General features: G+C 37.2%; 1 protein-coding gene across 1 annotated transcript; it reads left to right on the top strand.

The window, feature by feature from the left end:
- The first annotated feature begins 818 nt into the window (after window positions 1-818).
- On the top strand, window positions 819-11,667 carry LOC104560407 (T-cell receptor-associated transmembrane adapter 1). The gene is made up of 6 exons (XM_061988696.1): window positions 819-925; window positions 5,928-6,038; window positions 7,128-7,164; window positions 8,480-8,538; window positions 9,844-9,902; window positions 10,980-11,667. The coding sequence occupies exons 2-6, from the start codon at window positions 5,936-5,938 to the stop codon at window positions 11,244-11,246; spliced, it is 525 nt and encodes a 174-aa protein (XP_061844680.1). The 5' UTR covers window positions 819-925; window positions 5,928-5,935; the 3' UTR covers window positions 11,247-11,667.
- The last annotated feature ends 3,728 nt before the right edge of the window (window positions 11,668-15,395 follow it).

Genomic DNA, 15,395 nt, shown 5'->3' with positions numbered 1-15,395 from the left:
TGTAGGCTGCCCTAAAACAGCATACCAAGCTCATGTCCAATCCAATAGACTTTGCTTCTGCAGCCAGTCAAAGCTGATACCGTACAACGATTTGCTCTTGGAGAACAGATTTATTAACTCACAACTAGGACTACAAAGAAATCTCCTGCTGAATTCTCAGTGTTCACCTTTCCATTATGCCCCTAATTATCTCCAAAGGAGTTTATTCCTTGTAGGCTTCTTGTTCAGGCTGATAAACATTTTATTCTGAATACTCTGCAGATCTGAGATTTACTCTGAATTTTCATGCTCTGAGCTGAGAAACTAAGCATCCGTCTCTGTTTTTACAATGCATATCTCCCACTCTCTCCATCTTCTCTCAGTTCGGGATCCTTCTTTGTCTTAAAAACTGTAGACTGTCTCAGCAAAGGACTTTCAGACTTGATTTAGAAACCTCAAAAGATAAAGAGTTAAATAGCATTTCTGGGTAAAATAGTTCCATAACTGACTTTACGAGGTATCTAAATGCTTTTGTTGAATTCAACATAACATCACAAACAGGAAGACTTAAGAGTATGGGTCTCATATGAATATTGCAATATAGTTCTATAATACAGTTCCACAATATTGTTCCACTGTTCTGTGGCAAGATGAGTGGATAATAAATGCAAATGCGCACATAAATATTTTATCCCTCTCTTGGTGGCAAACACTGAGGAAGAACTGTCAGTTTGCTAGCGAGGTTGTAAAAGCCTGAACCACATTTCCTGTTTGTAACAAATCTGGTGAAAAAAAGGAGACTGGAGACCTTTAAGACTGACAGTAACTGTAGAGATAGATTCATGCTGCCAGGTCCGAAACAAAAGAGCATCTAAGGTCCACCAACATAACCTGATTTCCTGCTGGATAAAGGGGTGGGGAGTATTCCTAGAAACAACAAAAACAGGTAAGCCATATCTTTTTAGTATTATAAACTTGCAATCAAAGGAGCAGTAAAAACACATTATGGTAGATTATCAGTCTTTAAGTGGGTTGCTCAGGGCTCTGAAGTAAAATTATTAATAATAATCATAACAATGAGTCATTGTCAACAGCTTAAATCTCAGTTAATTAAGGTTTGTTAATGAAGTCTAAGCACTGGCATTAGTTTTGTGCTTAAAACGTTTACTGTGATGAGGGCTTCTTATTTTATAACGCACTGCTTCCCTTCTGAAGTATTAAGTTGATATCTTACACAGCAATTACTTGTTCACTAATTAATTGCAATTTAAGGAATCCTTTCCAGAGAATTAATCCTGTATTAAAAATTCACATAGGTGAAAGCATCTTTAATGCTAATTTAACATTCATCAGTCTCTTAATGAGTTTCTTTTTCTAAGGGTCATTACTACAGAATATTATTTATCTCACCATTTAATAGGAGAGGGGGAAAAGATAATTTTATCTCATCTTTAACAATTTTGGAGACAGAAACAACAGGAAACAAACCATTTTGTGCTCCAGATCATCATCTTAAATCTGGTAGTGACCAAAGTAATTAATCGGCTTCTATGAATAATAAGTTGATACCATAAATGGCCTGTCTATCTAGATATATATTCCCCACCTTATGTTCCTTTTCAGTAAGAAGATCTGGTAGGAGTAATGTATCTTCCTGTGATACTTTGTGATGGATTCTCTGAACAAAATATGTTGGTTCAAGAAGGAACAAAACCTTAGTACTTCTGCTACCTATTCTTATCCTCCTAGGAAAAATACATATTTCTAGCCCCAAATTGTTAAATCTGCCCCCTTTCCCCAAAGGTACATACACGATTATGACCACTCCTTTGAGTTGCAATAATATTGAATTGCAGAATACCATACAGGAAAGACTAGAATGGTTTGGGGGAGGTGGGGGGGTTTGTTTGGTTCGCTATTTTTACTTCTCCCCTCTCTGATGACAATAGAATGAACTCTGCAAAGACAAAACTCAAGAACAGGTGACCAAAAGTCTATCTATTCCCACTTCTTGTTTCTGTTGGTGGAGAAAGCTGTCAATAGACTTGAAAAGAAAAAATCCCACAGTTAACTATATCTTTAGAAATGTATTTGGTTGTGTGGATATAGTACCCTTAGTTTATAGCAGTGCAAAATATACTAAGAGGAGGCAAATAATATCACCCCTACAGTCAGAAAACTAAAAACATCATCCAATTTATGCTGCTAGTTACATAAGGTAGATGTTCTTCTTAGGTGCAACTCTAAGTTTGACCTTGTTTCTAAATAGGAAAGAAGGAACAGGAGAATAAGAATGTATTGTTAACACTTGAAAGATTCTGGTATTAGGTATTCAAAATACTGCTGTCTTTTAATTGATTAAATATAGTACTTCCCCCACTCACACATCCCAACTTCTTCTAAAAATAAACAAGAGTAATTGTCCTTCTCATGAAACCTTTGCCTGTACAACAAATCCTTTCACGGAGGAGCATGTCAGTTTAAGAACAGCATCAATGTGATTTCTCACGATCAAACTACTATCAGTCTTGAGTTTTCCCATAACAGGTAGACTACCACAGGAAATCCTGATGCAATTCGAATTTATATTATAATATAGTGCATTGTTCCCAGGGGCCTTATTTTTTCTTAGGATTTTTTTCATGGAAGATGTAACAAAATTTAAAAAAATACTCAGTTTGACAGCAATTGAGTGAGAATGCCCCTAGAGTCAGTGCTATGGGTTCTTTGGAATAAATATGTAATATGTAAAAAAAACCAACAAAAAATATGGTTTTGTTATATTTGCCAGTAGACGACTTGGATAGGAATTAAAATTAGAGAAGAGAGTTAACTACTCTATTTCAGAACACACATAGTTAGTGCAATACACTTTTTCTGTTTGTTTCTCACTCTCCATGCACAATCACTTTATCAGAACCAGTTAAATGTAGCAAGTTTCATCAGCTATTGTACATATAGGGACAGAAGTGTAATTATCTGAGGAGGCAAATTTACTCTTCACACAGGTATTCAGCTTGTCTTCTACTGCTGCTGTTGTCACGTGGCAAATATTTAAATAATGCAGTTATAAAGATAAATTGCTCGCATATTGCCAATGATAACCATAACAGTAGTGCAAGAACACCTGGAAAAGAGCTGGGAGTTGCATATCTGTAAAGGTAAAATTTGTAATAAAAGTCTCTTGTATTTTGTACTTGGAAGGTAAGATTAACTTGAAACTGACATTAGAAAAGCATAGAGCACTCAGAGAAGCACTAATGTGTCTCTGATTATTTGCTGTAGTTTTATGGGGTAAATGAAAACTTCTCTGATTTCCGAAATATAAGTACTATTATCTGACAAACAGCCCATATTGCAGAGACAAACAAAAAAAGATACTCAAATCACATGTACATTTGTATAAATTCTACTGAAATACAAGCAGATGTTTCATAGAATCATGGAATGGAATGGGAATCTATTATTACAAAAAAAAAAAAGATTAAAAATCATAGAATCATAGAATGGTAGGGGTTGGAAGGGACCTTTAGAGATCATCTAGTCCAGCCCCCCTGCCGAAGCAGGTTCACCTAGATCAGGTCGCATAGGAACATGTCCAGGCGGGTCTTGAAGATCTTGAAGGAAGGGTACCAGGGAAAAATAGGATTCCTGAATCAAGATAAAGGACATCATACATCATCAAGAAAAAGGTACAAACTTGGGTTGCAAATGTACTTGAGGTATCTACTCACTTTTTTTTTTCCCCCTAATGAGTCACAGGATTGTAGTTTCCATCAAGTTATACGTGGTTTCCTTCTCTTAGGCCAAAATACCGCTTTTACTCCCCAGAAAAAAAAAAAATATTTGTAGGAAAAGAAATAAAAAGTTAACACAAGAAAAATGGAAAACAATCACGTCAGTAAAAAAGGATGGAGAAGGAAGAAGGGTGACTTATTATTTAGGCACTACATTGAAGACTTCAGTTTTTGTCTCTGACACTGACTTCTTGTAGTGTTGGACAGGTTGCATAGGATGCAAAAGTTGAATGACTAATTGTAGAGTAACCAGGTTCCAAACCCTGGTGGTTGTTGATGTGGACCAATAACATCTTCTCAAGGTACAGTCTCCCTTTAATTCCTTCTCTGGAAAACTTGAATATATAGCTGCCTTGTGGAGGGGTCTCTCCTCCTGAATGTAAGCATCTCATTGCAAAAAGGTGCCACTCAACATGAGAAGTGTTGCAGCGATCAAGAAACCTCAGACATCTTTGGGAAAACTTCAATAGGAGAAGAGAGGGAATGGAAATTGGAGATTTAGTTTAAAAGGAAGGATAAATGGCCGCTGGAAGTACTATGTGCAAAAAGCAGTTAAAAGTCTGTCAGAAAATTGTAGCTTACTTGCTCTGTTTTGTTCCTTTGAAAATAGAGTTCTGAGCAGGAAGGAAACCTGCATCACAGAAGCCCGTGTGATTTGTGTTTTTTTACTTACCAAGAATTTTCACCATCATCATCAAAACATCTGTGGCTTGGAATAAAGCAAAACTTTATTCATAACTTTTATTCAAAAACAAAAAAAGGAGCTTTTGGAACATCAGCATAATTAGGGAACAAAATCCATAAGTGGCTGTTCCTAAAAAAAGCTGGAGCCAGTCAGACAAGGAACAAAGCTCTGCCTTCTCAGTAGGAGCAAATGCACCTTGCCCCACCGCTATCTGCAGCTGGCATTATGGGAATGTGTATTCCTCTTTACCCCAGATTTTCTTTAAGAAACACACAAAATATCAGCCTCCTGAAGGAATCCAGCTACAACAAAACTAAACGAGTGTATTAAAGCCCTGCTTAAATCTCTGAGAATATCATCCAATCTTTCCCTTTGGCTACTCTGCTCCAGCTAGGCTTTTTTTGCCTGTTATTAGTGGAGCTCATCAGTTTTGGCGACCAGGCTTTATTTCAAACTCTCCAAATCTAGAATAAAGTAGAATATGCTCCTGGGCAATGGGAAAAACCTAGCTTTAAATTCCTTTCACTCATTTATTTGGCTCAGCATTTCCTCTGTCAAGGAAGGGTTTCACTGGCCATTTGCAGCAGCGCTGATCATTTTGTCCATTAGACAGTCAGAGACAGACTTCTTTCTTCAGTGTGGCTTTGTGATGTAAAACTTGTATGATCTAGGTTAATCAAAGAATTAATTAAATGACAAAATGCATTAGGTATAGGGAGGCTCCTTCTTGTGTTTCTAACAAGATTCCAAGGAGAGACAAGTTCAGTGCAAAAGGAGGCTTTGTTCAATTAAGTTTATTCACCTTTTACTAAGCCATTCTCCAGGAGCTGTTTGGGTTTTTCTCTGCAGTAGTTCTGGGGGGTTCACTGTTTTCCAGTTACTGCTTATAATTTACCACTATATCCTCTGTTTTCTTAGGAAGGAGAGTGAGGATATGAATATAAGTGATTTTCATACGAGATGCAAGAAAACATATAACCAGACTTTGAAATTTTTTGTAGGAATTATTAAAGCTTCATGGTCTTCGCTATTATTCAGAAACATTTCCAGTGAAATAAATTGCTTTGACTGAAATAATTTTCAGAACTATATTAATGAACTCTAGAATTTAGCCAAAAATCTACTGCAAATAGTAATTTAACTAATTATGAAATTATTTTCAAAGCTATTCCCTAAAAGGATATTTTTTTCTTTCATAGTTTCTGGTTTTTACTGCATCTTACAGGCAAACCCACGGAGTAAAGTTTGTCTGAATTCCTATGAAACAGTAGTTCTGCTAGCAGTTTATTATGTTGCTTTCTTATTATTATTCAGAATCTGGTTTTTATTTATTTAGCTTGTATAGCAATGGCTGTCACAGAGTAAATAAAAAAAGCTTCAATTACAGAAAACAAAAATTAAGAAACTACAAAGAATATACAGCAAAACTGTTAGACAAAACAAGCTATGAAATTATTTTCTTTCAGCTACAGAAATGGACTGCCATTTTTCTGTCTGGGGGGTTCTGGCCTTTCTGAGTTTGGCTCTGGTTGTTTCGTTGGTACTGAACATTTGCCACTATACAAAGAAGAAGCAAGGTAAGTAAAGTCCCACTATAAAGAATGTTTGAACATTTAAAGTGTCTGCAGAGAAAGACATAAGTGCTGGGAGATTTCAAGCAAATAAATTGATTCTTTTGAATCTTGAAGTCATCTTCTGGCAAGGACGATTCTAGGAGAGAGCACGTAACTTTTAAAGATGTTTAGGAGAGTCAGGTATGAATACAGAATGATTGCTTGCTGACCAATCTGCTGCTAAAAGCAGCTACCCAAATACATTTTCTGAAGACAAACCAACACCATGTGTACAAAGTGAAGAATTTAGTTCTGGTTAAAGTTTTCTATTTAAGGCATATTATTGACATCAGTAATTTATTTTTTTAAGTGCATTTTTCATGTAACTGGTTATTATTTGTACTTTAAATTTTAAGTAGCTGCACTGGTACAACACTTTAGCAAATTTTCTCCTCCCCAAATTTCTGAATTTTAGATTTCATCCATGTTTTATACTTAATCAGTTTATCTGGGGGAAAAAAAAAAAACAAACAAAAAAAACCCAACCCAAAATGTTATTGGAGCTTACTGTGGTAAATTCTGGAGTTCTAGAGCAGAGGATAGAAAGTCAGGAATTCCTGAGTTGTTAATCAAGCTCTTCGTAATTATCTCTTTGTAATCATCATGCCTCTGCTTTAGTTTCTTTATCTTCATGAATCACAGGGTGTCTCTCTTTTAGAGATAGGAGCAACAGAACAGAACTAGTAAAAAAATAAACTCTTTACTTTGTACTATAAACACATGATAAACCTCCCTAGGCAGAGAAGAAGATGAGGTAGAAGCAGAAAGATGAGGAATTAAAGAATTAATTGCACATGTTAATTTTTAGGGTCTTGTAAACTATCATAGACTTTGCAGCCACAGCACAGGGTCATAACATAAACATTTCCTGGAGAAGTCAAAAGTATTTGAGAAAAGCAGAGCGACAACTGAAAGGCAAGAGAGACAAGAGCTTTCAATTTTACTCTCTGCAGTGAAATCAAAAGTATGTCAGTTGAGAAAATTATCTGAAGGGTTCAAAAACAGCATGCTTCATTTTATCTTAAGTCTATATTTTTTAACATTTTTTTCCAGCTAAAATGTATAAAGACTATGAAGACAACTGTCCAAGGTAAGTTCGATGAAAAAAACTTTCTTTCTTCTAAGGGTAAAATAAGCAAAAGTTTCTTTCTAGTAAGGGTAAAATAAGCAATAAATGACAGATAACTTTGGAGGAATGGCACAGAGGAAAATCCAGTATCTCCTGCAGCCTGTCTGGAAATGTCAGAGGGTGGGATGATTGTAGAAATAAAGTTTTTCAAAGAAAATGGGGGAAAAAAAATCACGCATACTTCAGTTATTTCATCAACAATGAAATAATTGTATGCTAATATAATAATTTTATATGCTGAGGTGCAAGACATTGACTTAAACCATTGTTTACTATCATTCCAATTCAAGAAGTGTAAAACAATTTTAAAATCCTCAGAAAACAACAGTAAGTTTTAGTCTGATATTTACTACTTGTGGAGCAATGATTTATGTTTTGTACCTTTCTTTTACACATGACATTCAAAACTGATAAACTGGAGTGTGTTTACAGCTGGTGGATATCTGATGATCTGATACAAATCTGTTTCTCTTATTCCTTATACGTCTCTTGCCGTTTAGAAAACAAGGATGGAAAGGGTCTCACCTCAACAGAAATATAAAAAAACCTTTGAAACAAAAATCCAAATGCAAACTCCTGTTCCCAAAATCAATCCTCAATCACAACTTTAATGATGTTGGGAAGTTTCTATTACTGCCTGTTCAGCTGAAAAATACCACTGAAAAAGTGGTGTTAGATGGCATTAGTTCGTATCCTTGATGAAGCACAATACAGTGATGCAATAGAAACAAAGTTACACAGTGTTTATTGCTAACAGTTGCCATCTAAAAACATTTTCAAGCAATACCAAGTGATGAAATATACAACACGATTAAAAATCCAAAGCTGAACTTTGCTTTAGTCTTCTCTGGTTGTGTTGACTAAGTATTTTAGTTAAATCAAGAATGGTCTTTATATGAACATCATCTCAAAAGACTCATTTAGTGCTTTAATTCATATTGCAAAGTGGTCTCAGATGATATAAACTGAGTTTCTCTTGATGAACATTAATATTTCTAGAACTACACCAATCAGTATCTTAGTAGTCTTGAGATCAGCTTTATACTTAACTAAATAAGAGGACAGAAGGGTTCAGTTCTTGGTCAGAGAAAAAAAAAACGCTTTTCAGAATACAGCCATTGCTACATTTCTGCCCCTCACCCCCAGTATTTTTTGTCTTTTAGATTACATACAATCAGCTATTGCTGTATGGGTGTAAAATGTTTAGAGTAGAATAGTGGGGTCCTAAATAAAGCTTATTATGTGAATGAAAAATATTTTTCCATCACCCTTCTAGCTATGACTATTACACAGAAGATGACCCAGTTTATGGCAATCTCAATCAACAAATTTTAGGTAAGAGTCTCTTTAACATGTTTGTTCAGAGGTTATAAAAAATCCATGGTTAAAAGCAGACTAACCAACACTGTCTGTGTTTCTCAAATAGCAAAATTGAGAATCTACATGTTTTCAATTGTTCTATTGAAAAATTTCTCCATTTTCAAAAGTTCTATCTCCTTGGGACAGAACGGCACACCATCATACTACACTATGATCTGTAGGACCATATCTCATCTGGAATTTGGGTTTTTTTACAGTCCAAATGGCCCTGTTCAGTCAAATATCTTAAACCCAAGAGCTCTTCTACGTGTAAAGCTGCATCAATTAAACTAATAGCTTGATCCATACATGTTAAAGCAATCTAAGACAAGAATTCCTCACTTCCCAAAGCTGGCAGAAACAAACATATATCATTTCTCTCTTGTGGCTATCCACAGATCACCAGTCACATTGACAAATATGCCGAAACAAGTCCAGTAGCTGAATGGTGGGCAGATGTAGTTTTTCCCTGCTTTACTGGGCTAAAATTGTTAACCCTTGCCAGATTAAGAATTAAGGTGATACCACAGTAAAGGCAGTAGGATCACAGAACTTCAGATAGAGACAGATATGCTGAGGGTGAGTCTCTTGAAGCCCACATGGTGTTAAAATAGTATTTAAGTAATATGAACACAACCATTTTATCAGCCTTATTTGGGGTTAAGCAAAACTAAAATAAAGTACTTCAACTGTGGTGAAAGAAATCCAAATCCATTTTTTTTTTTCACATAGGGTCTGCATAAATTTAACTAAGACCACACATAGATGCACTGAGACTACAAAAGTCTGAAAATTGTAAGGAAGTAATCTGTTTTACTGATGCCTAAAATGAGATATGGGATGAGAAAATAACTTGCACTAAACTTACACACAACCTAAAATAGGGTTAGGAATAGAATTGAATCACCGGCTGCTGCATCTCACAGCCTTTTTCTCAGAGAAAGCAAAGACGTCCTATGTTGAAAAATACACCAGCATGTGGTTACACCCTAATTGCAAGATGTTCTCTTAGAAGTCTAAAATGGTGTCCAACAAGTGAATAATGAGAATCTTTTCATCCGTATAAACAGAAAATTATTTTGATTTTCACTGTGTGTGAATTTCTAAGCTATTTGCCCCTCTATAAATAGGAGAGATCTCTGAGTGATTTCAAAACAAAATAAAGTTCTACCAAAGTAAACTAGGAGTTAGTTCTGTAACAAATTTGTTGATCTGATCTTTGAGAAGACTCACTAGTCTGTCGTATTAACTAAAGTATTTTTCTACTTTGATAAATTATAGACCAATGTTGTTATGAACAGATGAAGTCCCAGCCTCAAAGGCCGGTTAACCAACTACAGGTAACTTTATTTCCGGATTGCTGAATTAGGGTAATGTGGTCTGTCTCAGAGTTTTCCCATTTATCCCATGACAATACATAACAGAAATCTTCATGCTGCTCAGCATCAAATTTACCATGTGCTAGTGTCTCATTCCACACAGACTTGACCTTTCTTCAATCTGGGTGACTTTAAGCATGAGAATTATAGACAGTTGATTTCAATCCTATGGCATGATAAAGCTCAGTCATAGGCATGCAGTTAAGTCTGAATTAAGCCTACATCTATTGTCATAGCTTATGTATTGAATTTATTTATTTTTATATCAATCAAGTGAAAACACAGGCTGCATCACATGATAATCATGAATTTGACTCTCTCCTGCCCAGCACAAAATCTATATGCTGTAATAAAGAAAGATGACTATCTTTCAATTGATTTGTATTTTGTCAAGATGCCTAAAAGCATGCAAGTTTCAACTGAAGTTGGTCTGCAATTTCTGTAATTCCAGCTCCTCTCTCAGGATACTTCCAGTAGATACAAATATGTTTTTCTTATCTAGATATTTGCTTTCATTAACTTCACAGAAACAGAATAATCTGTGAAAATCCCAATGTCAAAAGTGCCTGACAATTAGACTTGAAAAACATAGAGAGTAGCAGGAGAAAGACATGTAAAGCATATATTTAACACTGGAAATGAGATCATATGCACAGACAAGAATCACACATCTTTGGTTTTCTGCCTGTGAAAAATATTGTTGCTATTTTTTTTTTTTTAACTGGGGAAGAAAATATCAAATAATGTTTTACATAACTTGAGCTAATTATATAATATATAAATTCCATAGAGAATCTTTCCAATAATATCTTGATGAATTTTTCCTTACTACCACTATTCTTAGAACATTAGCCATTTATTGTTTGGCTGTGCTGCCACAGTTTAATCCTTAGCACTTTTACTGAGTTCATTTACAGCTAGTTTGGGTAAACTTCAGCTACTATTGTGATTACAGTGTAGACATACTCAAAGTCTTTGATGGAATTTTAAAGCAAGCATAACTACTGAATGTTAAATATAAAGTAAATTTCCTTCTAGGTGGAGTCTGCCAATCAGATGTGTTATGCCTCACTTGATCACAGTGTCAAGAGAAAATGCAGAAAAGCGAGGAGAAAGAAAGACCCTTCGTTAGAGGAGGATGAAGACGAAAGATCATCAAATCACACCATGATGACTTCCAAAGTTAGCATTTACCTCAATAGTGAGCAGCTGGCTGCTGAAAACACGGCAAACATAGAAGCTGTTCATGATGATCCCATCAGATTGATGAGTTTGATTCATACTACAGCAGGCGAAAACATTTGAAGTGGCTTTACACTCCAAATAGATAATCATGAAGTGAGATCTGATTGTTCATTCTGGAGGAACAGTGAGTGATTACAGATAATATCCTGGCAAACTGACTTACCAAACAGTGGTATAAAAGAGGTAAGTTAGGTGTTTCAAAGTGTCTTCCAAGGAATATTTATGCACAAAACAAGAAATAAGTATAGATCCAGCCTGACACTTTGAAGGACATGCCCCTGTGAAGACGTTTTGAAATAAAGTTGTAGAAGGTGCTATCTCAGCATTCACATGACAAAAATTAATCCTCTGTTCAAAACAACCATCAACTTTCAAGCAGTCTGACATGCTTGTTGTTTGTAGAACTCTAACAGTACAACTGTTCTTCTATATAGGTTTTAACAATACTTCTGGAAGGAAATCATCTTTCATACCTGCACATCATGATTTAGCTATTTTCCCAATTAAAAATTGATTTGCTATTCAACTTTGTGTATTTTCTTATGGTGATTGGTCTATGATCATAACACAATATAGCTAAAGCCAACTAGAGAATAATTTGACAGCTTGCTTAGAGTACTAATTGTACATCTTGCAAGATGTAACAATATCCTTATGTATCTTTATATCATCTTCTGAGAGTGATACCAGAAAACACCTCAAATCTCAACTCCTCTACTAATGTAACGTTGTATCCAACTGTATTCAAGACTCCACAAAGATATTAGCAAAGGATCAGTAACAATAAATCTAGTGAGGACTTTTTCCTTCTGTAATCTACATGATGTTTAAGTTCTAATTGGGTTTCACATTGCCATCGTTAACAACTATTTTATAAAACTAGAGCTTTTCATTTCCCCAAGTAATTCATACACTATGTGCACATTCATCTTAACAAGACTTTAAATTCATCAGATGGTAAGCTTTTATAGAGTGGGGATTTATTTTTATATTCTCAAAGTTATTAAGTAGTAGCAGCAGGAAACAGTAAAGCATGTTGATGTAATACGTCACCTCTAGGTGTCACACAGTTCTGCCTTCTCAAAAAAAAAAAGGCTATTAGTGTCTTTAAAATCCACACAGAGCAGCGTCACAGAGCTTGAAACTCTCAAGCACATGCAGAGCCCTGCAAGTGTTTCAGGTCCTTGAAGATGTCCCTGAAAGCAGTTACAAGAAACAAAATAAACAAAAAGCCCATAATACAAAGTGACAATGCCTCTTCTAAAAGCAGAAGTGGATGGATACATCCAGAGTTGAGGCAAATTTATGAAGACAAAAAAAACTATGTAGAAGAAACAGTTGACAGCATAGTTCATGTTTATGAACTATGTTTATGTTTAATTTATACTTAATGAGCATCTTTAACATGCCTTAACTTTTATACTAGACCAAAAGGAAGCGGTCAACCCCTGCAACCAAAGTTGCCCAGTGTCACTACCTGGCTTTTGCTAGCATTTGTTTGCAGAAATCAATGTTTGGTTGTTACATCCCAGAAACAAAGACTTGGAATTAAAATGACTGTTACCGTAGTCTTAGATCAAATACCATTGGGTATGCAAAAATAAACACTGTTGAAGAATCAATAACAAGCGTTTTAATGGAGAACCATGTTAAATGATAAACCTAAGATCCTAGGACGGGAAAGTAGGAAGGCAAATGCAAAGTCAAACACCAAGATCCCAGTGCATGAAATGCTAATTTAATGTGGTTAGATTAGAATAGCACTTTGTTCCATAGCAACAAAGTAAGTAATAAAATACATATCAATATACTGTAGCTCAGACTCGCATATCAAAATTATTTGAATAGCATTAGTATGTAAATTATTTATATCATTTATTTAAATTTAACTGTCACTAATCAGATACAATATTCATCCCTCAGAGATGATTAGAAGAGAAAGCTTAAAAAAATTGAAGCAAATAACCAAACCAGGGAGGAACCTCCTGCACCTGCCCAGGGAAACCTGTGTGTTTGAGTAAGCCCCTGCGCTGCCTCTACACCAATGCACGCAGCCTGGGAGCAACTGGAGATGTGGGTGTGGATGTGGGGCTACGACCTCATTGTGGTCACAGAGACGTGGTGGGACAGCTGCCATGACTGGAGCACAGCCATGGAGGGATATGTATTGTTCAGGAAAGACAGACTGACAAGGCGTGGAGGTGGAGTTGCTCTCTATGTGAGGGAGCAATTAATGTGTACCAAACTGTGCCTGGGTGGGGATGAGGAGAGAGTAGAGTGCTTATGGGTAAAAATTAATGGGCAGGGCAAGGCAGGTGATATTGTTGTAGGAGTTTGCTACAGGCCACCTGATCAGGAGGAGGACGTGGATGAGGCCTCCTACAAACAGCTGAGAGCTGCCTCAAGATCACAGTCCCTGGTCCTCATGGGGGACTTCAAGCACCCTGATATTTGCTGGGATGGCCACACAGCCACGCACACGCAGTCCAGGAGGTTCCTACAGATTGTTGATGACAACTTCCTGTCGTAGATGTTCGAGGAACCAACAAGGAAGGGTGTGCTGCTGGGAAGAGCATAGGAACATTGGCAGGGCATGCAGGGGTGCAACTAAGAAGGCTAGAGCCCTTCTAGAATTAAATTTAGCCAGGGATGTTAAGGACAGTAATAAGGCATTTTTCAAGTACATCAGCAGCAGAAGGATGGTGAGGGTTAATGTGGGCCTGCTGCTAAACACAGAGGGTGCCCTGGTGACTGATGATGCAGAGAAGGCCAAAGTACTGAATGCCTTCTTTGCTTCAGTCTTTATGGCCAAGGCTGACCCTCAGGAAGCCCAGTCCAGCAAGGATAACAGGATGGCCAGGACAGCAGAGGACTTGCCCTGGGTGGAAGAGGAAGAGGATAAAGACTTGTTGGCCAAGCTTAAGGCTCGTAAGTCTATGAGTCCCGATGGGATGTATCCGAGAGTGCTGAGGGAGCTGGCTGATGAGATTGCTAAGCCTCTTTCTATCATTTTTGAACAATCATGGAGGACAGGCGAGGTGCCTGAGGATTGGAAAAAGGCCAATGTCACTCCAGTCTTCAAAAAGGGCAGGAAGGACCACCCAGGAAACTACAGGCCAGTCAGCCTCACCTCCATCCCTCGAAAGGTGATGGAACAACTCATCCTGGCCAGAGAGGAACCTCATGAGGTTCAACAAGGACAAGTGCAGAGTCCTGCATCTGGGAAAGAACAATCCCATGCACCAGTACAGGCTGGGAGTTGAACTGCTGGAGAAGCAGCTCTGCAGAGAGACCTGGGAGTCCTGATTGCTAATAAACTAAACATGAGTCAGTAATGCGCCCTCGTGGCCAAGAAGGCCAATGGTATCCTGGGATGCATCAAGAAGTGTGTGACCAGCAGGTCAAGGGAGGTTCTTCTCCCTCTCTACTCTGCCCTGGTGAGACCTCATCTGGAGTCCTGTGTCCAGTTCTGGGCTCCTCAGCTCAAGAGGGACAGGGAAGTGCTGGAGAGAGTCCAGCACAGGCCCACCAAGATGATCAGGGGACTGGAATATCTTTCATATGAGGAAAGGCTGCAGGAACTGGGGCTGTTTAGTCTCGAGGAGATTGAGGGTAGATCTTATTAACATTTACAAATACCTAAAGGGTGGGTGTCAGGAGGTTGGAGTATCCCTTTTTTTGATGGTATCTAGCAACAGGACAAGGGGTAATGGGATGAAGCTGGAACATAAAAAGTTCTACTTAAACATAAGAAAAAACTATTTCACTGTGAGGGTGATGGAGCAGTGGCACAGGCTGCTCAGGGGGGTTGTGGAGTCTCTTTCCTTGGAGGTCTTCCAAGACCCACCTAGACATGTTCCTATGTAACTTGATCTAGGTGAACTTGCTTCTGCAGAGGGGTTGGACTAGATGATCTCTAGAGGTCCCTTCCAACCCCTACCATTCTATGATTCTATGAACCACAGGCCTGAATCTATTTGTTACTGCTTTCTGATGTACATAGGAAACAAGGGATGCTCTATTTTCATGTAATACAATTTCTGTAGAAGCTGTAGAAGTTATAATTTCCCAATTTTATGCACTTCATGATCATCTTTAATGGCCTATCAATTGTTTCCAAGGCACTTCTAATGCTGCCATAGTCCAGATTTACTTTCATTTCTTCAGCTCTTCACTCTCTGTCCACTTAAGTAAGCAACTGAATGACCT

This window comes from Colius striatus, chromosome 1, assembly GCF_028858725.1.
Source record: "Colius striatus isolate bColStr4 chromosome 1, bColStr4.1.hap1, whole genome shotgun sequence".
In the NCBI taxonomy this organism is placed as follows: domain Eukaryota; kingdom Metazoa; phylum Chordata; class Aves; order Coliiformes; family Coliidae; genus Colius; species Colius striatus.
Note: the sequence above shows the minus strand (reverse complement) of the source record. Positions and strands in the feature narration are given on the sequence as shown.